We start from the raw sequence: 24,552 nt of genomic DNA on the forward strand, positions 1-24,552 counted from the left end.
TTTATATGCATTGTTTAATTAGTCTTGCTATCATTTTCTTGGTAAAAGAAATAATCTTGTGTTAGGAATAGTTATAGATCATATGTTATTGACTTTTCTAGCTACTTACTTTTGAATATTATATTAACGTCTAGTAGAAGAACACCTATAAAGCATTTCAGTTACATAAGGAAGAAACGAAAGTTACGAAACGATGAAGACACGTTGAAGTTATCAAAAAAATAATAAATATTTAAAAATAAAAAAACAATTTTATGTAAGTTCTTTGACTGCTTTAAAACTCAAAACTTCCGATTACTATTTTGATAAAAAAAAAATATAACTAATAAGTATAACAAAGGAAGGAGTGCACCTCCATTAGTAATATCTTTGAGGGGTGGAGATATCCCCTTAATATTCCAATATAGTTTAAATTTGTAACTAAATTTTAAGTTATATAACCAAAAGTCAAACTAATTACAAAATGTCATATGTGAAATGAATATTTTTAAAATGTGTCAAAATTTAAACATGTATATTTTTATAATATATTTCTTCACTTTTCTAATTTTGCTTGTAAAAACGCTCTTAAACATATTTTCAATAAAAGTACTATAAGTCGCTTATTATAGATTCAACGGGATTTGGAAAAAACATCAAGAAAATTGTATATCTGTTTAATTTTGGTCTATGGAAATATACGGGTCTTAGACCCATATAGGTAAAATTAAAAGAATATTTGAAACCTGAAAGTATAGATCTTTTAAGTACTTAATTCTAAACTTAAAACTATTTGATTGCTGATATTTTTATCAACTAAGAATATTTGAAAGTATTAGATCTACTAATAATATTTACTATTTTAGAGAGAATCTTGCTAAATTCATGCAATGATTTGATGTCTCTAGATTCCATTGAGTAAAAGTCAAAGATTCAAAAGTTCAGGTCCGAATGTTGCATCCGATTCATCATCCACCGACTCTTGTAGGCAAATCTACACAATTCAATTAAATAATCATATCCATTAATTAATTAGGAATATCCAATGACATCTCATATGGTCACATCCTTGGTGTCGCTGACTCAACTTTTCTTAATAGAAGATATTATTTTATTTTATTTGTTCCAGAACCAAATACTGTGTTCTCTCAGAAAATTACGGCGAAATTCTTCTCTTATACTTTACCCTAAAGTTAATTAAGAGTTTTGTTTAATCTTTGATTCACATTTCACATAGTACTTATCTACGAAAACTTTTCATGTTTAGTAACTCTTATCAATCGGAATCTTATTAATTAATCGCATTAACCTCGTAACGGTTTCTTGATATAACGAATGCGGAATCTACGATCAAGAATTATGGTTATCAAAGATTCTTCTACTAAATGATATCATAAAATTGCAATTAAAATTAGAAGATGTCAGAATAAAAGGAAAAAAAACGAAAAACACGTAAGGTTGACGTCAACAGCAAAAAAAGCCACGTGATTTTTGGTGTGCCTAATTACAATGTGAAAGATAATAAGCTATCTAACTTCAAGTTTGGCTATCAAAAGTTTATAGTTTCTCTCTTCAAAATGATAATCAGCACTAAGCCTCCATTTTTTTATTTAACCAAATATATTAATAATCTAATTTGCTAATTATATTTCTTATGTAACGATTAAATTGAGCTTAAAAGAAACTAGTTGAATTATTTCATTAACCTTTTTAACTGCTTCAAATACGAAATTTAATATTAAAATTATATTAATTAAAGTTATCAATTATAACTTAAATAAGTTCTGATATAAATAGTTACAATCTCAATTTTATTAGAATCGAAATTGAATTAAAACTACAGTAATTGAATAAATAATATTTATTGTTTGTAGATTTTCATTTAAATATAGATGATAAAAAAAAAAAAATCTGAAATGACTTATCCATCATCATTTTGTTTTGAAAATTCAGTAACTCCCTGTCAAACATAAATTTAGGTATTTTTCTCTTCTAATTATTAATTTCCGGATCGTATTCCAATTTTAAGAAAAAGTAACTTATGTTATGATATTATCCAAATCAGACATAATTAAAGATAGAAACATATATTGACATCTATTACAAAGTTTATCACATATGTAAACACACACATAAAGCCTTTGTGTGTCTATAAATACTTGCTGCAATAACACATACACACACAAACCCCAACACACAAAAACGCTTGTCAAGAAAAAAAAAAAAAAAAAAAGAGAAACCCAAATAACCAAAAAGGAGAAAGAAAACAGAACTCTGTCTATAGTTCAAATGGCAAACCGTTTCCTCCGACCAAACCTCGTCCGCCGTTTCTCCACCGTGAGCCCCGTCGGTCCTCCGACCACCGTCATCCCGGAGATCATTTCTTTTGACCACCAACCAAAACCGGACGTTGACCTTGATCTCTCCGACCAATCACGACTCTTTGCTTCTGTCCCAATCCTCAATCTCATCCGCTCAACCGCAGTTCTTCATGCCACGGCTATAGGCCCTATGGTTGATATTGGCTCGTGGCTCATGAGTTCGAAACTCATGGAGACGACTTTCACACGCGATTTAGTCCTCGGTATCGTGAAAGGAACGTTTTACGAACATTTCTGTGCAGGTGAAGACGCCACCGCGGCCGCGAGACGTGTGAGGAGCGTTTATGAGTCGACAGGACTTAAAGGTATGTTGGTGTACGGCGTCGAACACGCCGAAGACGGTGCCGCTTGTGATGACAACATTAAGAAATTCATGGAAACCGTCGAAGCTGCTAAAACCCTACCTACGTCTCACGTAAGACATTCTCAGTCCTATTTTATTATTCTAGTCTCAAAGATGTCACGTTCTAGACTTTTTCTATGCATTTCTCCATTTTCCCTAAAAAAAATCTCTTCATTTATATTAGCTTTTGGTTTTTTTGCTACCATTCCATTATTTTAATACAGATCAGACATTTTAGTATATATATATATATATGATAGTCAATTTTGTGCCAGTCAGATCTACAAACAAAAACCCATACATGTTTATAAGTGTGTAGGCTAATAAATGGTGAGAAATATGGTCAATTATAACCAATAAAAAAATGCGATGTTTACATTTTTTTTTTCTTTGATAATTTGACACTAAACTACCTCCACCTATTCTATTTCTTTCTAGCTATATGTTTTTCGATATTAACAAAAAAGTAGTGGATGATCCCACTAGATTTTTTTTCCCTAGATCTGCCATCACAAAACGTGGAGTAACCGACCAATGAAAACCCTTAACAAGAATAAATATCAATATATAAAAAGTATAGTTTTAGTCAAAAAAACAAATATGGATTAAATTAAATTAGATTAGAGAAAAATGCATATACCTTAAAAAGCCAAAAAGAACACCCAACTTGTTTAGCTGTCTGATTTTTCTTTAATCTTTGATAACTACTTCTTTTCTTTTTATATTACGACTTGTCTACATACGTATTAAGATTTTTTTTGGTAAGTATGAAAATAACAATCAAATCGACGTAGGTTCCTAGTCAGACTTGCAAGTTAACACGTTAATTACGCAATGAGGACATATTCGTCAATCTGAATTGTCAACTACCCGCATAGGAATATTCTCTCCTCGCTTTATTACAATAATCCCGGTTTATAGCGGTTTCAACTACTAATCAAGTTTTATTGGTTTTGTTTTGAATAGTTAAGCTCAGTGGTGGTCAAGATCACAGCGATTTGTCCAATGGATGTCTTAAAACGAGTTAGTGATTTGCTCCGTTGGCAATACAAGAACCCAAATTTCAAACTTCCATGGAAACTCAATTCATTCCCGGTTTTTTCCGGTTTAAGTCCTCTCTACCACACAACCACTGAACCGGAACCATTGACCGTAGAGGAAGAACGAGAGCTTGAGAAAGCTCACGACCGCCTCAAATCTGTTTGTCAGAGATGTCAAGAATCGAACGTACCGTTACTGATCGATGCTGAAGACACTATTCTCCAACCTGCGATTGATTACATGGCGTATTGGTCGGCGATCAAGTTCAATACCGATCAAGATCGACCTATTGTTTACAACACGATTCAGGCGTATTTGAAAGATGCGGGAGAGAGATTACACTTTGCTTTACGAGAATCGGAGAAAATGAAAGTTCCTATTGGGTTTAAATTGGTGAGAGGTGCTTATATGTCCAGTGAAGCTAAGTTAGCAGATTCCTTGGGTCACAAGTCACCGGTCCATGACACAATTCAAGATACACATGATTGCTACAATGAATGTATGAGTTTTCTTATGGAGAAAGCCTCAAATGGATCAGGCATTGCGGTCATTCTAGCTACGCATAACACTGACTCCGGTATGTTATCACCCCTAGATTTAATGGTGATATTTTCCCTAGACATTGTTATACTTAATGTTTTATTTATAGGTAAACTAGGGGCAAGGAAAGCAAGTGAGCTAGGAATCGATAAAGAAAACGGGAAGATCGAGTTCGCACAGCTTTACGGGATGTCGGATGCGTTATCTTTCGGACTGAAAAGGGCCGGCTTCAATGTTAGCAAGTACATGCCATACGGGCCAGTCGACACTGCGGTTCCATACCTTATCCGGAGGGCATATGAGAATCGTGGTATGATGTCTACAGGTTCTCTAGACCGCCAACTTATGAGGTAACTAACCGGTTTAACACTGATATGGTTTACTCATTGATATATAGTTTCGGTTTATATCGTAATTAGTTTGGAAAATATCGTTTTCTGCCTAGATTTTGGTCTTAACAATGTGGTTTGTTTGTGTCTTTGTAGGATGGAGCTTAAGAGGAGACTTATGGGTAGGTGAAGACAGGAGATAAATGTGTTTCAATAATTTGGCAAAATTTAGATATTCTAAATTTTATATATAAATGGAATAGCAAGATATCTGAAGTAGGTTGATCACAAAAAGGGTATATCTATCATCCACAAATGTATAAATCCTGCGTGATCAATGAAAAATGCAATTTGCTAATTTTGTTCAAGAATTTATATTTTTATTTATCTACCATTTTTGAAGTGTGTTCTTCATATTAATTTCAAAAAATTATTTAAAGAAAATGTATCAAAACAAAAATATATTAACTAATTCCAAATTTATATTATCTCTTTTAATTATTTGGTTAAAGACTTTCAAATATCCTATATATTTAATCCACAATATATGAAGAATGCTCTGATAATACTGAGAGATGACGATGAGGAGGAACATATGAAACAAACAAATAATTTGGTGTTTTTTTCCCAGTAAAATGGCAACTTTATAAGTCCTGGCCTCCTCGGGCCGGTTAATGCGATTTCAGAAGGTGATCCAATTTTTTAATCTTTAAAGGGGAAAAGTAAAATTTTCATTTCGTTTAACAGCCTGAAATTGTCAATTACAAAAATTTGATCATAAAACACATTCATGATATTCTTGCCGAGTTTCATGAGGCTAAAACCCACAAAAATTAAAACTCAGGTTGTTCCGTATGGGATCTGTTTTTCTTAGAAAGGCTTAAACCTACGAGTAGCTCGAAGTTGTTGTATCCTCTTCTTGTCTTGCTCAAACTTACTCTGAAGCGCCAAGATTTCTGTCGACAAACAAGAAACACACAAAACCAAGAATCAATCATCAGAATAAAGGGCAGACAGATCAAAGGGCCGCTTGTGACTAAGGGGTGGGTGCGTATAAAATCTGACTGGAGCCAAACCGAAACTGACACAAAACCAAGTTTGAAGCCTTGGATATAGAAAAAGCCAAGGCTTACCGTTGCGTTGTGCTTCTCGCCTTTGGAAACGGTAGAAACCATGAGCGACAGGCTCACTCTGTTTCTTCTTAGCAATCTTATCCTCCACCGCAGCCTGCGAGAAAGATCCAACGGCTGTTCCAGTTTCAGTTTCGGTTGTCTTTTTCCTTCCTTTGTGATGCACGACCACAGTCCATCCACCTTCTGCAGCTTTAGCTTCACTATCTTTTTTCTCCTGTTCAACACATATGACAGCATTAGGCAAAAACGCGGTGGTCACTTAGATAACAGATATGTACGCTTAAAAATATAGGACGGAAAGAAGAACCTGTTCAAGGCGCTCTTCGTGAGCAGTCATAAAGTCATCGATTCTCTTTTGCAGCTCGTCTAAACCAGGTCTACTCTCATAGTAATCAGTAACCCACTCTGCAGTTTGACAGAGGACTTATCAAGTTAAGGCAGAAACAGATTCAGGAGTGTTCAGGCTTATCTAATCATATGCTGCTAATAATAGAAGAGAGCAATAATTTTTGTTGCATTCATACTTTTCATTCCCCTTGTGCAGTCCTCATCGCCTGAAGAAATTTCATAAACATCTTCCTCCTCTTCAATTTTGTTCTCTTTCGTAGAGGTCATGTCCATCTTCTTCTTCTTATTTGATTTCTTAGACTTGCCTACAAAATAGATTTTGCTTTATTAAACAAGAACCTAAACAAGATGATGACTGCACCAAGCAGCTCTGTACTACCGGTTACTTATTTCAGTTCCATTACGGCCATGGCAAACTTATATAAAATTCATAAAAAATCTCACATTAGAATCACATGACAGATATAGATAGACAGTAAAGTTCACATACTGCTAAAAAGAAATATTATACAATGACTTGAAACTAGCTAAGGTTCTTCATGCAAATGAATGAGTTAACTGCATATGATTAGACAAGCCTGAACTACTCACCTTCTCTTTTCAGATGATCATCTTCAACTGAAGCGCTACTTATTTCCTCGGCCTTCCTTTTCTTCTTTGTCTTGTTCATTTTGCCCTTCTTTACTTTGACTTTCTCAGTTGGAATAGCTGTTACAAGAACCAAAGATACTAAACTCAATACGAGAATCTAACAACTGGGTAGTAGTAGATTGCTCTGCCAAAAATAAAAAGAATTCACCTTCTAGCCTCGGTTCACTTATATCAACATCACTTCCTTTCTCTTTCTTCTTCTTCATCTTCCCACTGACCTTCCCATCAGCTGGAGAGCTATCTATTTCCTTACTCTTCTGAATCTTCTTCTTCTTTGTTTTGAGTTTCTCACTTGAAATAGCTGTAAGCCAATAAAAAAAAAGGTACTAAATTCAACACCACAACACATCTTATAACACTAAGAAGTTCTAGTTCCATTAAAGCCAAAACTTTCACCTTGGAGCTGTGTAGCCTGAGGCTCCTCGCTTAAGTCAACATTGCTCACTGTCTCTTTCTTCTTCCTCTGAATTTTTTTTCCAACTCTCTTCCCATCAGTTTCTGCTGCACAAAGATTAAACCCTTTGCAATTGAGTTCAATGTCATTCCAAATTAAAGCTCTCAAAGTTTCGAAATCAATTACGTTAACTCTAAGAACACAAATCAAGTATACAATAAAGTACAAACTCTTACAAGGTCTTTACGGTTTTGCAGTGAAACCTCATAAAATCAACAATTCAAAATCGTGAAACCCAATTAAGCAAGAAAGAAAGAAAGAAACAAAATTAAATCCTACCTTGGTGAAGATTACTCTTTTTCACCTTTCTCCTCTCTTTCATCTTCTTTTCTCTCGGCGTCGACGCTATCGGACAAATTGGGATTAAGTCAGGGCACGACGATGTTAAAATTAGGGTTTTGTGAGGTTTTGAACTGAAGCAGAAACAAGGGTAAAGTCGTAATAGTAGCAAGACGAGAGGACATAAACGTATTTCACATAACCCGGTCCGTTCCCGGTTATTCATTTACATTCAATTCGGTTCGGTAATTAATCTATGAACTCGGTTTGGTTTCGAAATATTTTGATCTTTCCATTTCCAAAGCGTATTTCTAATAAACCGGTCCATACCCGGTTACAACAATACAATGATCGATTCCGGTTTTAAATTCGGTTGTTTACTCACTATTGGTAAATAATCCGGTCTGATTCTGCTACTAAAGAAATTTAAACCGGTTTACGGCTTCTCAAACTCGTTGCTGCACATGAATCGTCGTCTCTGTTGCTGCAACACCTGAGCAACAAAGCAACAATGGTGAATTTGTTGTCTGCAAATGGAGAAGCCTTGATTGCACAAAGCATCTGTGGAGCTGTGTTGAAAGGAAACTGGAAAAATATTCTGAAACACAAAGCTGATTCTGGGTTATTAAAATCAGCGATCATCACTCAGGTAATCTCAGAGCTTTCTTTGTATTCTGGCTACGGCGGACCTTCTCTTTCATGGAGTTTCTATAGCTGGACTGATTCGTTACCAAGTTGTAAGCATAGTTTACAATCTTCTTGGAGAATGATTTTGATTCTTACCAAGTACAAGCATTTCAAAACTGCACACCAACTGCTCGATAAATTGTCTCAGAGAGAGCTTTTGTCATCTCCTCTTGTTCTGAGATCTTTACTTGGAGGTAGTTCAGAAGACCCAGAAGTTTTATCTCACGTTTTTAGCTGGTTGATTATATATTATGCTAAATCCGGGATGGTCAGGGATTCTATTGAGGTGTTTGAACATATTAGGAGTTGTGGATTGAAACCTAGTTTGGTGAAAGAGAGATTGACTGATACAGTTTGGAAAGTTTTCAAGAAGATGGTTAAGTTAGGTGTTGTGGCTAACATTCATGTGTATAATGTATTGGTTCATGCTTGTTCTAAATCTGGAGATCCTGAGAAAGCTGAGAAATTGTTGAGTGAGATGGAAGAAAAGGGTGTGTTTCCTGATCTTTTTACCTATAACACGTTGATCTCGGTATATTGCAAAAAGGGTATGCATTACGAGGCTTTATCCGTTCAAGATAGGATGGAGAGAAGTGGTGTTGCTCCTGATATCGTCACTTATAACTCGCTCATACATGGGTTTAGTAGAGAAGGTAGAATGAGAGAGGCGACGAGGCTGTTTCGGGAGATTAAAGGAGTTGTTACTGCTAACCATGTTACTTATACTACTTTGATTGATGGGTATTGTAGAATGAATGATATTGATGAAGCTTTGAGGTTACGTGAGGTAATGGAGTCAAGAGGGTTTTGTCCTGGAGTTGTGACTTATAACTCGATTCTACGTAAGTTATGTGAAGATGGAAGAATACGAGAATCTACCGGCTTTTGACTGAGATGAGTGGGAAAAAGATAGAACCTGATAATATCACTTGCAATACTTTGATCAACGCATATTGCAAAATCGGGGACATGGTATCTGCAGTGAAGGTAAAGAAGAAGATGATTGAATCGGGGCTAAAGCTTGACATGTATTCATACAAAGCATTGATTCACGGGTTTTGTAAAGTGCTGGAACTGGACAATGCAAAGGAGGAAATGTTCACTATGCTAGAGAAAGGCTTGTCTCCAGGATATTCAGCCTATTCTTGGCTCGTTGATGGATTTTATAACCAGAACAAGCAAGAAGAAATCGTAAAACTCCCAGAGGAGTTTGAGAAAAGAGGTCTTTGCCTTGATGTTGCTCTATACAGAGGATTAATAAGAAGGATTTGTAAGTTAGAACAGGTGAATTACGCCAAAGTGTTGTTCGAGTCAATGGAAAAGAAGGGTTTGATGGGAGATAGCGTAATATACACTAGCATGGCTTATGCGTATTGGAGAACAGGGAATGTCACTGAAGCTTCTGCTTTGTTCGATACAATGTATAATCGACGGTTGATGGTAAACTTGAAACTGTATAAATCCATCAGTGCCTATTACGCTGGTGATAAAGATGTTTTGAAGTTCTTTTGGAGTCATGTAGGTGATAGATGTCTTATATCGAAGAGTATCTTACAAGAAATGAACAGAAGTGAGGTCTTGTGAAGTTAACTAGTGAGTGCCTGTATAAGCTCAGTACTGATCATGATCAATGTTGACAGATCAAATTTTATGATGAATCATTTTCTCACCTAATGTTTTGAAGAGGCTTTGAGATTCCTATGTTGAGCAATGTAGTTAGCAAGCTTAGTAAGCTCAATGTGTAAGTCAGAAAAAAGCTTCAGCGTGTAATTATCTAATCCATCAATTTTAACTGGATTCAAACTTGTAATAGTAATGCTGAATTAATCAAATCAAAACAGTACTAAAACTTAAAAGACGAGATCACAAATCATTAGAACGAGTCAATCGAGCTAAAAATATCCCATATAACTCTGATCTGAACTAAATACGGATTAATCATCATAATCTCCACTTGACCCGGAACACCTCATATTACCAACACTTTAATGACAAGTGTCAGAAAATGAAAGCTTCATGGGACCTATATAAACAATGGAACCTTTAGAGGAAACACTTAACTCAATTCAAATCCTACAATCTCACTTTAATTTGAAAACAAAACTTATCTTTCTCTTAACCAAGCTATTTGAAAATGTCAAGCAACCAGAACATTAGCTTCCAAGCCGGCCAGGCCAAAGGTCAAACTCAGGTAATCCTAAATTACTTCAACTATGATATTATTACAAGAGCTGATTCATAATTAATAGGGATCTCTTCAAGTAAAAAAAAAAAACTTTTTAACATGCATTAATATAATTATTTGTTATTAACTGGTGTTCAGGAGAAGGCTAGCACCATGATGGACAAGGCTAGCAACGCTGCCCAATCTGCCAAGGAGTCCCTCCAAGAGGTTTGTAAAATTCATATAGTTTTCATGAATTAGAATAGATCCCACCTAAATAAAAATATTAAGTAAGTATTCTTATGTAAATAATAACTTGGAATTAAATTGTTTCATACAGACGGGCCAGCAGATCAAGGAGAAGGCACAAGGAGCTACCGAATCAGTGAAGAATGCCACCGGCATTAACAAATGAAGACAATATCATTCCATTTCCATGATGCAACTTTTTTTTTGACGAATAAAAACAATAATTCATTTTTTGAACCTAAAGATTAGGTTTAATAGTTTGATTATTCAGACTGTTGATTTTTAAAATATATATATATTACTACTTGTAATGGTTTTTGCTTCTGTTTGTTTTCTCATGATCATGTATTCTTTGTGATCCTTTCTCATTTTTGATTTTCTCTCATAAATTAGCATAGAAATTGAAACATTATTTGATTAATTATGCAACTTTTAGTTAATTTGCTTGCCTGAAATAAAAAAACCACCCAAAATTTTATCAAACCAAACTGATTTAGGTGTTGACTGGTTCTCCCGCTACCTCCCGCAAACGCTGCGTTTGCGGGTGGTAGCGGTTGCTAGCGATTGGAACCAATCACACACTACAAGAAAACATGGAATCGCCGATTACAAAACAGTCACTATTCAGTCGCACATTACTTAGTAACGACTGATTGACGACTGACATGCGTAGTCGGTAAACAGTGCGTCGCTAAAATAATCAGTCGCTAAACAGTCGAAATGGAGCTATTAATTGGCGACTGATAATTGTGGTCGTTCTTCCCTCGCCAAACAGTCACTAAATTTAGCGACTGAATTGCAACGCTTTAGCGATTGATCTGGTTACTCATTTGCGACTGTTTTGGTTACTGTTTTGTGTATGTTTCGGTGACTGTTTGACGACTATTTAATTATCATGTTTTTAAAAAATGAATTATTTGATTTTATAATACCAAAACTGACTATGAAAACCATAACTAAAACATAACAAACATGAAATTAAACAAACATGAAATTAAACAAAAACATAAGTTTAATTTTACATCCAACATAAGTTCAAGAAAACATCCAAGAGTACAAGTCGCAAATATTACAAAAGTTTTCATAAACATGAGGGAAGGAGGGATAGTGAAGGAACCTAACTTTGAACATCAGAAGGGTTTGGATCATTGGTTTGAGACTCTAGGAAGAAAAACATATTTGGGGTCACTTCCCGGTAACCAGGAGGAATTGAAAGCTTCAGCATCCTTTTCAATCCTATCTTCATCATCTTCCCGTCACTGCTTGGTGCGTTTTTCCCAAAGATGGTTGAGTTCTCTCCCACAATAACACTGGAGAAACCAAACGGATTATTATTAGCAATCAAAAGTCATAAAAAATATATATACAAAGTTTTGTTTTGGTGTTAAGCGCTTCACGCAGAATCATTGCTAATTGCCTTATGAAGACAAAAGCATGCTAATATGATGCAGAGATATATGTGCTGATAAGCTCAATGAAGCAGTTACCAGATATATGTGCCTTATAAAGTTTTGTTTTGGTCCTCATGTACAAAGACACCAAAACGAGACCTGCACCACATCAATGATTCTAAGAACCATCATTAGTTTTTTAAGTCTGAAATAACAACCAAAGTTCAAACCATAAATCCCACATGTATCAATCTTAAAATCCAAGTGAAAAAGCTTCATACGTTGTCAGCAAATCACTAGAATACATGTGTGATTACCAACTTTAGTTCCTTTCCTCATCCTCTTCTACAATTAAAAACCAAACCAAAGGAAATAAAAAAACAATCACAAAAAGTAACCCTAAATTTCTCAACTTTAAGCGTTAAGAAACTCCATTCGTTAAGCTTAATCAAAGCTTGCTTCCTCATTCCCACATCCCCAATCTTCATATTATCTTTACAAACTTTATCACTAGGCTTCAAGACAACAAATACCTCATCTGAAATCTACAAAATCAAGCTCTTAAACAAAAACTTCATCATTAAAGATGGAGATTAAGAGGCGGAGTTGAGGAATTACCATGGGTGATTCTGGGTTTCTATAGAAACAGATTTTGTGTAGTAGAGATAGCCAGATCTGGAGTTAAGGTGACAAGAAATGGTGGAAGATGTGGAAGCAGAACGAGGTTCAGTTGAATCGAGTGGGTTTGGTGGTAGCTGCGGCGGAGGAAGACGACAAGAAGATAAGAGAGAGGAAATCTGGAGACGATGAGAAGAGGAGATCTGAAGAGGAAAGGAGATTTAGAGACATAGAGGGGAGAGAAGATCTCGAGAACTTAAGCCATGTTCTATTTTTCTTTTTATTTAGATTCACAAAAATGTAAACCTAAATAAAAACATCTTTTTGTTTTGGGTTTTAGTCGTTTGGTTATAGCCCAAATGGTTTAAGGCCTAAATTAAATATATCAGTCGTTAATGAGTAGCTGCTTAGTCGTAATGTTTGGCGATTGTCAAATTGGTTTCGAAATTAGTTTTAAATTGGCGACTAAACTGCAACATTATGCATCAGTTTCGAATTAGCGTGTACTAGGCGACTAATTTATTTTAGTAGCCATTCAATAGCAAAACAATCGCAATGCAGTTGCTAAATTTAGCTACTGCTTTTTAAGTCGCAACTTGCAGTCGGCAATTCTATGTTTTCTTGTAGTGACATAAAACGCTCCCAATCGCTCTTAATCGCTCCCAACCGCTTCAAACCTCTGAATTCCAAAAGCTGCTTCCCGCAAGCGTTTGCGGTTGCGGGCGATTGCGGTTAGATATTTTTTTATTTTTATAAAAAACTTAAAAGAAATCAATGATAATGATTTTTTTTTGTGTTATATCTTATATCTAACCATTTACTCATTAAGGATGGGAGAAAATGAAGTACGGATACGATTACATAGATTATAAAATAAACAATTAGAAGAAAATAATATTCTAACTAACAATAACCCGGAAAACTTGATGTAAATTTAATGACACATCGCACATAAGTTTAAAAAAATCTAAATAAATATAATATTTCATCAGAAATTTAAAAAAAATAAGATTATTTTGAAACATTACAGTGAAAATAACTAATTGAGACCAACAAATTGGTACCCGTAAAACTCTATACCGGCTCTGACTATACCAAAACAATTTTTTTTTGTGGTTTTTAAATTTTGTTTTTGTTACAATCAGAAGCAGCCTAATTTTTTGCGGGTGACAACTTGATTTTTGGCTATGGCTTAGTTTTGGTTAGCGTTTTTTTTTTGAGCTCTGATAGTACCAAAACAAAAAAAAGCTTTGGCTCTAATTATACCAAAACAAAACTTTTACACAGATGAAGTTAGACAAAATATTTTCGTCACTTATATTATACTAGATGAGGACCCGCCTGATCTACGTGTTTAAATTTTTCTAAATTAAATTAAATTTAATAAAAATATATTAAAATTTGTTGTATGTTATTTCTAAATTTTACTTTTATTATAATACATTGATTTATATCGATTTACAAATTTTTTATGTATGTTACTATTAAAAGTGTATTTTTTACATCTAAATATACTTTATATTACAAATATATTCTTTATCACCACCTAAAAAATGTCTATATGAACACATTAAGCCAACTATTTTACTTTCACTTCTGCATAGTTTTTTAATTATTACAATTATTTGCTCAAAAAACATTTGAATAAAAATATATTACATAATATACTAATCAATGATATATCATCACGATAATGTATGACCACCATGGAAAAACCTCGGCTTCGTCCTCATCCCTTATAGAGAGAACGTTGCGTCCAACCTCCTCCACCATGCAGAGAACCTTGGTTACACCTTCTTCCCTTGTGGAGATAACTTTGCGCCCAACCTCCTTCACCTCTCTTGGGGAGATTACCTTCTGTCCAACCTTCTCCACCATAGAGAGAACCTCGGCTCTGCCTTCCTCCTGTGTGGAGAGAACATGTTAACGTATTTTTGCTATCTCAAAATGGCTTTCTCCAACAACCAATTAAAGTAAAAACATTTTTCTAATATTACAAAATCTTTTGATAGTAACTAATGTTAAATTTCTTAATATATTCGTGGAAGTAAAAAACTTAGCTTATGTATTTATATATTACATAATATACTAATCAGTGATGTATTATCAAAATAATGTATGACCACCATCGAGAAAACCTCGGCTCCGCCCTCATCCCTTATGGAGAGAACCTTGTGTCCAACCTCCTCCACTATGGAGAAAATCTTGGCTCCGCCTTCCTTCTTTAGGGAGATAACCTTGCGTCCAACCTCCTCCACCTTCCTCCCTTGTGGAGATAACCTTGTGTTCAACCTTCTCCCCCATAGAGAGAACTTCGGCTCTGCCCTCCTCTTGTGTGGAGAGAAAATGTTCACGTCTTTTTGCAATCTCAAAATGGCTTGATCCAACAACCAGTGAAAGTAAAAATCTTTTTCTAACGTCAAAAAATCTTTTGATTGTAACTAATATTAAATTTCCCAATATATTTGTGGAAGTGTCTTTGATACACCATGATATAGCATCTATCTATGTACACCTCAACCGCCACCTTGCTTAGTGAGCTCATGTCCACTCTCAGTCCATGGGCCCACCTTCATAAGTGGGCCCAACATCTACTCCCGGCCCGTAGACCTACCCATATTCGATGACCGATGTATTACGTTCGGGAGGCTTTTACAAACTTGTTTATTGACCCTACAAATCAACAAATGATCTTTTTATGTGTTTTGTCCTCACTCGCACAGTTCTGACAATCACTTCTAGGAAGTTCACCCATCATGAAGTTCTCTCAGGACCCTTAACCGAATAATAAATGTATTTTGATGACATATGTGGCCAAATCATTTATTTTAAACCTTTCCGTAAACCAGAGTGTCACAGTCTTTAAGCTCATATGGATCTATCAACAACGATTTATGTTTTTCCAATTTATATATCTATGTTTGTTGTAAGCTTGTGGTTTTTTTTTTTGTGTGCACATTGTACATAGATCCATAGGAGCTTAAAGACCGTGACACCCTGGTTTACGGAAAAGTTTTAAAAAAATGATTTGGCTACATAGATTGATAGATTGGAAAAACATAAATCGCTTCTACTCGTTATCTCCCTTTGGGATTGAATGAATAATGATAATAATTATGTTTGCAAAAAAAAAAGGTTTATGACCAACCTAATCAAGGTTGAGAAATTAGAAAAAAAATAATTTGGTATAACTAAAGAAACAATAGAAAATTATAAGCATGATAATATATGAATCCGTTTGACAAAAAAAAAAGATAGTATATGAATCCCAAATAATGCAAAGACAAAAATATAAATTAAATAAAACAATCTAAAAATACTATAATAAATTTTAAAATACAGTGTTAGCAAAAGAAGACGCATATACTAATCTTTTTTTTAGGTTAACATATTAACCTTACCTATTCCCAATTGAAAAAGGAGAAAATATGAGAAAATTTTGGTTTAAAAAAATAAGAAAAATTTATCTTCCCATTAAAAAAAATTTCTAGTTAAATAAAGTTGAAACTAGTATTTTTGAATTAATTATTTAAATATGCGACGATGTTTATATAGTAGTGAGTATTTACAGAATTTAGAATTGATAATTAACAATATATTTTCCTTAATCTCCTTTTCTATATTTTTTGTAGAATTAATAACTTTAAATTAAAAATAAGTAAATAATATTATAATTTCAAATTTTATGAAATATATATATATATATATAATTTCCTTATAATTATTTTTTTTTAAACTTTTTATTTTTTATAAATTATGTAATTTTTGATAATTATCCTTTTACATTATTAATATTTTTAAAAACGAAATACATATATTTTTAATCAAATTATTAACTTTTACATGTCAAAATATGACAAGAAAACTATTCATATGTACTTTTATATGTCTTGTACAAAATCTCGATAGAGTCAACATCAACTCACAGATCGATATATAATAAGAAAATAAGTTTTTCTGTTTTAATAAACTGATTAGAAGATTATAAGAAAATATTAACTTCACAAACACAAAGGACATAAGGTTGATAAGAAAAGCGAGACAAGAATATCTCAAGTGTTCAAGAAAGAATAAATCCTTTTAGGACTAAAACTCAGAAGGCAACTTGGCATCTAAATACTGTGCAAAACCTTTCACTTTTTGGTAGGTAAGACCATATATTTATAAATAAAGCCCACAAACTCGAGAAGCAAAAAGTGGTGAAATAGGCAGGGAAGATCAGATTTCAAGCTAACAACGAGAAAATGAGTCTGGACAGCAGTTCAATGGTCCCAGTTAACTCCGGGCTAGAGAATTTGAACTCTCCTGTTCTCTCTAAGATTTGTGCGTGGGGTGTAATGTTTGGGCTCTTTGCGGTTTCATTAATCGCTATGGCTTATGCTTGCTACCACAAGCAAAACGCTTCGAATTCTTGCATCGAAGAGCAAGAGAAACAAGGAAAGAAGCAAGTGTTGAAGCCATTAGATATGGAACCAAAGATTGTTGTTATAATGGCTAGTAATGATAACCCTACCTTCTTAGCCAAGCCAACCAAGATCAATGCATGACCAATATTGTCTAGAATAATCATGTCCAAAATCGCTAGATTTTTCTTCCGATATGTTTGTTCATTGGGTTCGATGCACATGACGCCACCATCTAACTTAACATGTTTGAAGTACATTTTTGTGTCATCCTCTCTTATTTTTGTATCCAAACAAGTCCCAACTAAATTCTCTACAATTATTACAACCAAACACAATTATTTCCTTATTTGATAATATTAATTTCCTAAAATTTATATACCTAATTTAAATTAATATGTTAGATTAAAATATAATTCTCGTTTCACTTTTATTTAATCTTATATTTTATTATTTTAATTACTATTTAATACAAAAAATTAATAAAATTTTAGATTTTTTCAGCATATGATGTGATTTGAATTTTTATAGACGGATATATATTTGAACTTTGCAAAAATGGTGAAAAAAACATCAACTTTGTATATGTTGAAATAAAACTCTAATTTTGATTGACTTTCTAGTTTAATCTTAAACTTTCGTTGACTTAGCCGTATAAGGCACGTCGTTAAATGATCTAACAGAATAATAACAAAGAAGAGGCTCGAACTGCTTACCTTAAAGCTCTAACTTATGAAGACGTGAAATAACCAGCTGACCTAAAGTGTTTTCTTGACATCTTTTACAAACGCATATAAGTATTTATACTCTGTGTCGCTTGAAGACTTCTTCTCCACCATTGGAAAGTGAAAGTCACCGTAATCTCCATTGATACACCCTGTTCACCGTAATTTGTATTGTGTGTCGATTTCAATCTCTTTGCATAATCGATTCACTATGTTCGTCGTACTCGTCTTTGTTAAAAGTTTCGATCTTTAAATCAGTTGCATACGACCATGAATTTGAAGAAGAAGACTCTAGGCAACATACGGATATTTTGGTTTTTCTATGCAAATAGATGAATGCAGACTCAAACATGATATGATGCAAAAATTTGAAATAAGAATCACAGAAAACATCATCAGATACATCATCTCAAACCCTCCCCCAAACTTAAATTACACAGTCCCTTGTGTAAGAGAAATTTGAAGAAGGATTTGAGAATCACAACAAAACCAATGCATGAATGAAATGTTATAGACAAAGGAATGGTAGGAGTACCTCAGTAGTAAAAGGAGGAGTCAGTGCTCGCCCAAGGAGGAGCGTGGTACTGACGTTGTCCCTCGCCTTGTTCAGGATCCGCAAGAGTGGCCTCAGCTGCTTGGTCGACTTTCTGCTCAACCGTTTGCGTGTTCTGATCAACGTTATGCTGGTCGTCGCACTGCATGTCTTCGATAAACGTTCTGCTCCATCTCATAGCCGCTAACCTCATGCCTCTGTTCCATTGGCTTCTTGCCACGAGATTTGTTTTTACTAGAGCGTTTCACTGCTCTGCTTGACTCAGCGCCTTGTCGGAGCTTGTACACGATGACGACATGTAGCAGTGGTGGTCCAGGATGTCGATCGAGTCGGTAGTTGAGAGAGGCGGATCGAGTCAAATTTTGCCATCGGTCAAGTCGCGTGAAGACGTAAAGATGAGAGAGGAGTTGGAGTTGCAGAGATCCAGTCGAGTCGACTTTGGAGCTTCGTAGCCGAGGTCGATCGAGTCGCAGTCTCCTGAGTCTGTCGAGTCAGAGCTCCTCTTTTGGTGCTTCATTCCACGTCTGTAAAACCCAACACACTGCTATTTCCATTGTTTTTTTCTGGTGCCTCTCGCAACTGCCAACTTGATTTTTTTTCTTTTCCACTTTAGTTGTCCATATTCCCTTCTGCAGATTCCTGAAAAGAAGAAAACTAAAAACAAAAATTAAAAACACCAAATCCTAAATTGTATTTACAGAGATACATTTGGGACTTCCTCCCAAGTGAACTTGTTTAAAGTCTCTGAGCTTGACTTTGCATACTCCTTATGCTTTGGGAGGTTCATAGAGAGGTGATGAGCTCCCCTCTGGTACGTCTTGTCTAGCTAGATACTTCTTAACTTTCTGTCCAGGTTCAGCAACAGATGAACTGCTCTTCTTCAGTATTCCAAACCTCGGCCTTGCTTTTCTTAGAGAAGAAATTTTAACTTTACCCTCGAGCTGCATGATTTGCCCACTCATCTCCTTCACCATGGTTGTTTACTCCCCCACTGCATCAGCTAGAATCTTGGTTGTTTGGAGCTCAGACAACCTGTCAAGCGCGGGAAGACTTGTCTATTGTGGTTGGTGAAGTTTAGGAGGTACGTCTCGACGCTTAGGGAGGGTATCGATTGCACGCGAGTTGCAGCATGGTTGAGTGACCCTTTGAGTTTTCTCTTTGGTTACCAAAACCTCTGTTTCTGCCTCATTCACACCCTCAAAGATGTCAGATCCAACTTTCTGATCTTTCTCTTCAATCACGAATGTATGTCCATCAATAGTTGGTTTCTTCTTAGAATCCTTGATATCAAATTTCATCTTGAAGTTTTTACCCAAATTGAGATCAATCATCCCCTTCTTGACATCAATGACAGCTCCAGCTGTAGCTAAGAAAGGTCTTCCCAGGATTAGTGGATCTTTAGGCTCTTCATCCATTCCCAGCACCACAAAGTCAGTAGGAATCTCAGCTTGTCCAATTTTAATGGGCAGGTTCTCTAATAGACCATGAGGCAATCTATTAGTCCTATCAGCCAATATGAAGCTGAGGTTACATGACTTGTATTCGTTGAATCCTAGCCTCTGAGCTACAGAGAGTGGCATGAGGCTTACTGAAGCACCAAGGTCACATGGGCACTTTTTGAAGGCCAATGGACCTAGAGAACAAGGCAAGGTGAAAGAACCAAGGTCCTCTAGCTTCTTTGGGATAATAATCTTCTGAATAACAGCTTTGCATTCATGAATAACCCCACCTATGTCATGCACTATCCTCTCATCTTCCAGAGCCTTAGCTTGAGCTCCTTTAGCTATCTCCTCCTTCTCTTTTGTCCTTTCTGTTACCAAATCAGTTAAAAACTTTTGATATTGAGGCACAAGTGCATCAAGCAAAGGCATCCTAAGTTCAATCTCATTGACTTGTTTTTCGAACAGAGTTTTATACTTCTCAGTAAGCTGCTTCTTGAACCTCACTGGAAATGGTAGAGGTGGCTTGTATGGTGGAGGAATGAATCTCACAGGTTTATCCTTTGGAGCAGCGGGTTCTTTAGTAGCTTCAGGATCAAATTGCTTGGCTGACTTAATTGGATCCTTGAGCACTTCGACAGGATCTTGTATCTGAACTTCATCTTGATGAAAATCCTCCCCATCTAAACTCTCAGTGTCCTCAGTGAGCCGTACATCTACAGCTTGGGTGGTGATGGCATGCATAGTAGCATAGTCCTTGGGGTTTTGAACTGCTTTTCCAGGTTGTTGGCCAGTTGTTGGGGTAGAAGTAGAAACAGTCTTGGCTTCCATATACTTCATCTTGGAGTTAAGAGCTTCAAACTTGATATTCAAATCATTGTAAGAACATTCCATCCGCTGACTGAGTTCAGCAAACTTCTTAGCGGTATCCAGAGAACCACTAGCTTGACCTTGAAGAAGTTGTTGCAGCATGTGCTGCATTTCTTGATCTGGAGCTTGAGTAGGTTGAACTTGTTGAGGTGAAAATCCTGGTGGTGGTCCGGAAGGAGCGTGATAACCTTGCTGGAACTGTTGCTTAGGCACGAATCATTGATTGTAAGGAACAAAAGGCTTTTGCGGACCTTGTTGTTGCTGCTGAGGAGGGTACACCTGATCTTGTGGATTTGCAACATTGGTGCTCCGGTAAGACAAATTGGGGTTTGTCTTGTAGGGGTTATAACCCTTGTTGTGTCCACCTTGATTATGGACGTAGTTGATTGCTTCAGACTGCTCACCCTTCCCATCCTGAACTTGAAAATGGTCATCCTCAGATACGAAATGGACAGTCTGCTGCTGACTTAGCTAGAGGTGGTCAAGCTTCTCATTGACATTCTTAAGGTCTGTCTTATACTTCTCCTCAGACCTAGCGTCGCCTCTAACCGTGCGGTCATAGTCTTCATTGTAGTTGCCGTCAGATTGGGCGAGATTCTCAATCAGTTGCCATCCTTCATCAACGTCTTTGTTCAGGAAGTTACCGTTAGAAGTGGTGTTATGCAGCATGCGAATTTTGGAAGTACACCACGGTATAGAGTGCTTAGCAGTGACACGTTGTTGAAACCATGGTGTGGACACTGGCTGTGGTAACCCTTGAAACGCTCCCAGGCTTCACAGAATGATTCTGAGCTCTTCTGAGTAAAGCTAGAAATGTCATTCCTAAGACGTGCTGTTCTGGAGTTGGAGAAGAACTTGGCCAAGAATGCTTTCTTGCAACCATCCCAAGTGGTGATTGATCTCTTGGGAAGGTTTTTCTCCCATTGATGAGCTTTGTCTCCCAGGGAGAATGAGAAGAGGCGCAACTTGTAACCATCCTCACTCACGCCGTTGATCTTGGTGAGACTGCACAGACGGTCGAACTCGTCTAAATGGTCGATCCTCCATAGGCAACCCATGAAACTTGTTTCCCTGGATCATGGAGATCAGACTGCCTTTGATTTCGAAGTTGTTATTCTGCACGGCGGGAGGGACGATTCCAGCACGCTGAGTATGAGTGTTTGGTGCATCCCCAACACCAATTTTTCGCGGTCTCGGATTTGGTTAATTCTGTTGTTCCATAGTGACTGGTGCGGGATGATCAGTGAGATGACGAGCTTGTCGTGGTCTTTGTAACCGATTGATGTCGTCGATAGCACAAAGGAGATTCTGATGCCCTTTTGCTCTGGTGTGCATGCAACTTTGCAATCAACAAGTACCTGAGATGCAAAACAAACAAGCATACAACCAAAACAAGCCAGTACTCAGAATGATAAGTGTAACAGAACTTAATCTTGCAAAACTTGAAATCTTAAATGTAGCAAAACGAATCCCAAATCGCAACGTCGCCAAATTGATACTAGGATTTTCGTGTGTCCTAGTAGGTTCAATTAACCTTATGCAGTTGTAATACTTAAGGTGTCAATCCAGTTGGGAAACCTTACTATCACTCAACATGCAATCAAAATATCACAAGTCAAGCAAATTCGAAGAGTGTGTTTATGTCTAACATTCCTAGAATGATAATAATGCAAAACGAAAATGAACTACAAGATTAGAAACGAACATGCATGACAAGAAGCAAAACTGAATGAGTTAAAGCATAAAACGATTTTAAACATGAACTAGATAGCAAGAACAGAAATGCAATATTAATCAAAAAGATAGAAGTCCTAAGGATGGGAGTAATTGATGTCGGCGGAGTCTCCTAGTCTACAAAGTGTTTAACATGCCACAAGCAAACTATTTTTAGACAATGAACATCATAACGTAGCTAATCCAATCTCTTGGTAGAAGCTACTCAAACTCGAACACTTCCAAACCTGCTAGAGAAACATGGTCAAGCAGGCATGACGAACCAGTTCATTCACGTCAACAAAGACCCTAGACAACTAATCTCTTGGGCTAGAAATGCAAGTCTCTGGCACTAGTTGGTTAGACATTTCATCAAACACTTTTTGGGTGCGGAAATGTCTAAGACCTAGTTCCAATTGATCAGAGAGAAACTAGTATTTCTAACTCTAGTCCAGAAGGGAATTTACGAATCTAAACTTAAACACCCTACATATTAAGATCCTCCACCTAATCTATCCCATCCTCAAGAACTCTAACACTACTCAGATCCATAAACCATCATCAAAGATACAATCTCGGAAAGCATTGAATCAAGCATCATGAGATAGATAATAATTAGGTGAAAAACTTTGCATAAGAAATCTAATATAAAAACTCTATAAAATCAAAGCTATCTGGAATACAAGATCAGAGAACGTTTTAGGTGGCTAGTAAACCTTAAGGAAAATTGAGATGTCTTAGGTGAAGACTTAACAAAATGTATTTAGAGTAAAACATGGAAAACCCTAAAACATAAAACGACAAGATAGAGGGTCGGTTCAGGAACCCTTCTCGGACGTCTTCAGAACAAAACCAGGACATCGGTTTAATAGCGTCGATCGAGTCGCGCCATGAGAGTGTCGATCGAGTCGGGGTCTAGGATGTTTGATCGAATGGCGGCTTGAAATCGTCGATTGAGAGGCAGCTTGAAATCGTCGATTGAGAGGCAGCTTGAAAAGTGTTGTCTGGGAGCTGCTGATCAAGTCGCATCGTGAGCGTACTCAGGAGCCCTCCTGAGACGTCTTGGTCGAGTCGCTGCTAACATGTTCGATCGAGTGGGAGCTCTGTCGAGTCGGAATTCAGAACGTACGTGCATCCACTAAAATGTTGATAAATTTTGAACCACGCCTCCGATTGGCTTGAAATCAACGGCATTGGAAAGATGACTCGATTCTCTACATCTTTGATGAAAACGTAGAAAGCTGAATCCCAACGTAAAATCTTCACTCGACTCGATTAAAATCGTGGAAGGTTGGGTCGCTGGACTGCTCTCCTGCTCCCTGTTTGCTTTTGATGGTTTGGACATCTCCTAAAACACCTGAAATAACTCAAATATGCAAGATTCATGCAAAACCAATGCAAAGACTACCTAAATATGCATATTATCCAAAAGAGACTGAAAACAATGCAAAACAACGAGTTAAGAGAACATAATGAATGATAAAATGCATGATGAAAGAGTGTAAAATATACACATATCATTGTTCAACATAAACTTTCTCTGTGATTTCTCCAATTAATAAGGCAGATTTTACATCTATTTGATGCAACTTCCATTTATTTTGTGCAGCCACATTTATTAAAGTCTTGATAGTGTTGTGTCTAGACATTGGGGCAAAGATGTCTCCATAATCTTCTCCATAGGTTTGTGTGAATCCACGAGCAACTAGTCTTGCCTTTAGTTTTTGTATTTTACCATACTCATCAGTCTTTATCTTGTATATCCACTTCACAGATGTCTGCAGGTCTCTCCACTAAGTCCCTAGTTTCATTCTTGTTGATGTTGGTAATTTCTTCATCCATAGCATCTCTCCATTCTTGATAACCTATGGCCTCTTCAAAAATGGCAGGTTCTTCCCAAGTGAGGTAGCAAGCTTCTTCAATCTGGTCTGCTTCATTTTCTTCTCTTTCTAATTCTCGATAAACATCACTCTGCATTTTCACCTTGTGTATAATTCTGGATGAACTCCCAATCTCAGATACTCCTTCACTCAACTGAAATGGTATGGGACTTATGGAATATCAACCCACCTCTGTGTGAGTTCTAGTTTCTGGATTTGTGTCATCTCTCGCATGTGATTCATTGCTTGGCTTTGGTATGGTGTTAGATTCCATCTCAGATTGCTTCTCACATTCTTCTTTAGTTTTCCAATTCCAGCTTTTATGTTCTTCAAAGACAACATCTCTTGACACTTCTATTTTCTTAGTAATCATCACATAAAC

General features: G+C 36.2%; 3 protein-coding genes, 1 long non-coding RNA gene, 1 other non-coding gene and 2 pseudogenes across 11 annotated transcripts; 5 read left to right on the top strand and 2 right to left on the bottom strand.

Moving 5' to 3' along the window:
* Positions 1–2,056: 2,056 nt before the first annotated feature.
* On the top strand, positions 2,057–4,971 carry LOC104720592 (proline dehydrogenase 2, mitochondrial). 2 transcript variants are annotated; one of them, XM_087468408.1, is made up of 4 exons: positions 2,057–2,775; positions 3,670–4,321; positions 4,394–4,634; positions 4,770–4,971. In XM_087468408.1, the coding sequence occupies exons 1-4, from the start codon at positions 2,269–2,271 to the stop codon at positions 4,801–4,803; spliced, it is 1,434 nt and encodes a 477-aa protein (XP_087324534.1). In that variant the 5' UTR covers positions 2,057–2,268; the 3' UTR covers positions 4,804–4,971. The 2 variants fall into 2 exon arrangements, with proteins under 2 accessions (XP_087324534.1, XP_087324535.1); XM_087468409.1 differs by having other exon boundaries at positions 2,160–2,775; positions 3,498–4,321.
* A 261-nt stretch (positions 4,972–5,232) lies between these two features.
* LOC104719537 (uncharacterized) lies at positions 5,233–7,635 on the bottom strand. 2 transcript variants are annotated; one of them, XM_010437482.2, is made up of 8 exons: positions 7,479–7,619; positions 7,142–7,243; positions 6,894–7,046; positions 6,686–6,802; positions 6,271–6,399; positions 6,054–6,151; positions 5,747–5,960; positions 5,233–5,569 (listed from the first exon to the last, which is right to left on the bottom strand). In XM_010437482.2, exons 1-8 carry the CDS (start codon positions 7,519–7,521, stop codon positions 5,484–5,486), a joined length of 942 nt encoding a protein of 313 aa, XP_010435784.1. In that variant the 5' UTR covers positions 7,522–7,619; the 3' UTR covers positions 5,233–5,483. The 2 variants fall into 2 exon arrangements, with proteins under 2 accessions (XP_010435784.1, XP_010435783.1); XM_010437481.2 differs by having other exon boundaries at positions 5,294–5,569; positions 7,142–7,246; positions 7,479–7,635.
* Positions 7,636–7,894: 259 nt separating this feature from the next.
* On the top strand, positions 7,895–9,864 carry LOC104719538 (pentatricopeptide repeat-containing protein At5g38730 pseudogene; annotated as a pseudogene). Its single transcript, XR_015568178.1, has one exon. The product of XR_015568178.1 is annotated as a pentatricopeptide repeat-containing protein At5g38730 pseudogene (transcript).
* Positions 9,865–10,219: 355 nt separating this feature from the next.
* On the top strand, positions 10,220–10,999 carry LOC109126975 (uncharacterized). Its single transcript, XM_019230991.2, has 3 exons — positions 10,220–10,356; positions 10,489–10,557; positions 10,670–10,999. Exons 1-3 carry the CDS (start codon positions 10,300–10,302, stop codon positions 10,742–10,744), a joined length of 201 nt encoding a protein of 66 aa, XP_019086536.1. The 5' UTR covers positions 10,220–10,299; the 3' UTR covers positions 10,745–10,999.
* A 552-nt stretch (positions 11,000–11,551) lies between these two features.
* On the bottom strand, positions 11,552–12,958 carry LOC109126771 (uncharacterized). 4 transcript variants are annotated; one of them, XR_015568545.1, is made up of 4 exons: positions 12,588–12,905; positions 12,383–12,514; positions 12,066–12,174; positions 11,552–11,888 (listed from the first exon to the last, which is right to left on the bottom strand). It is a non-coding gene; the product is annotated as an uncharacterized LOC109126771 (long non-coding RNA). The 4 variants fall into 4 exon arrangements; XR_002033590.2 differs by lacking the exon at positions 12,383–12,514 and having other exon boundaries at positions 12,066–12,128; positions 12,588–12,958; XR_002033591.2 differs by lacking the exon at positions 12,383–12,514 and having other exon boundaries at positions 12,066–12,147; positions 12,588–12,942.
* A 3,595-nt stretch (positions 12,959–16,553) lies between these two features.
* On the top strand, positions 16,554–17,339 carry LOC109126978 (protein GLUTAMINE DUMPER 7 pseudogene; annotated as a pseudogene).
* A 3,961-nt stretch (positions 17,340–21,300) lies between these two features.
* Positions 21,301–21,407, top strand: LOC147937254 (small nucleolar RNA R71). The gene has a single exon (XR_015569740.1). It is a non-coding gene; the product is annotated as a small nucleolar RNA R71 (small nucleolar RNA).
* The last annotated feature ends 3,145 nt before the right edge of the window (positions 21,408–24,552 follow it).

This window comes from Camelina sativa, chromosome 10 (genome assembly GCF_030686135.1).
Source record: "Camelina sativa cultivar CO46 ecotype springtype chromosome 10, ASM3068613v1".
Classification (NCBI taxonomy): domain Eukaryota; kingdom Viridiplantae; phylum Streptophyta; class Magnoliopsida; order Brassicales; family Brassicaceae; genus Camelina; species Camelina sativa.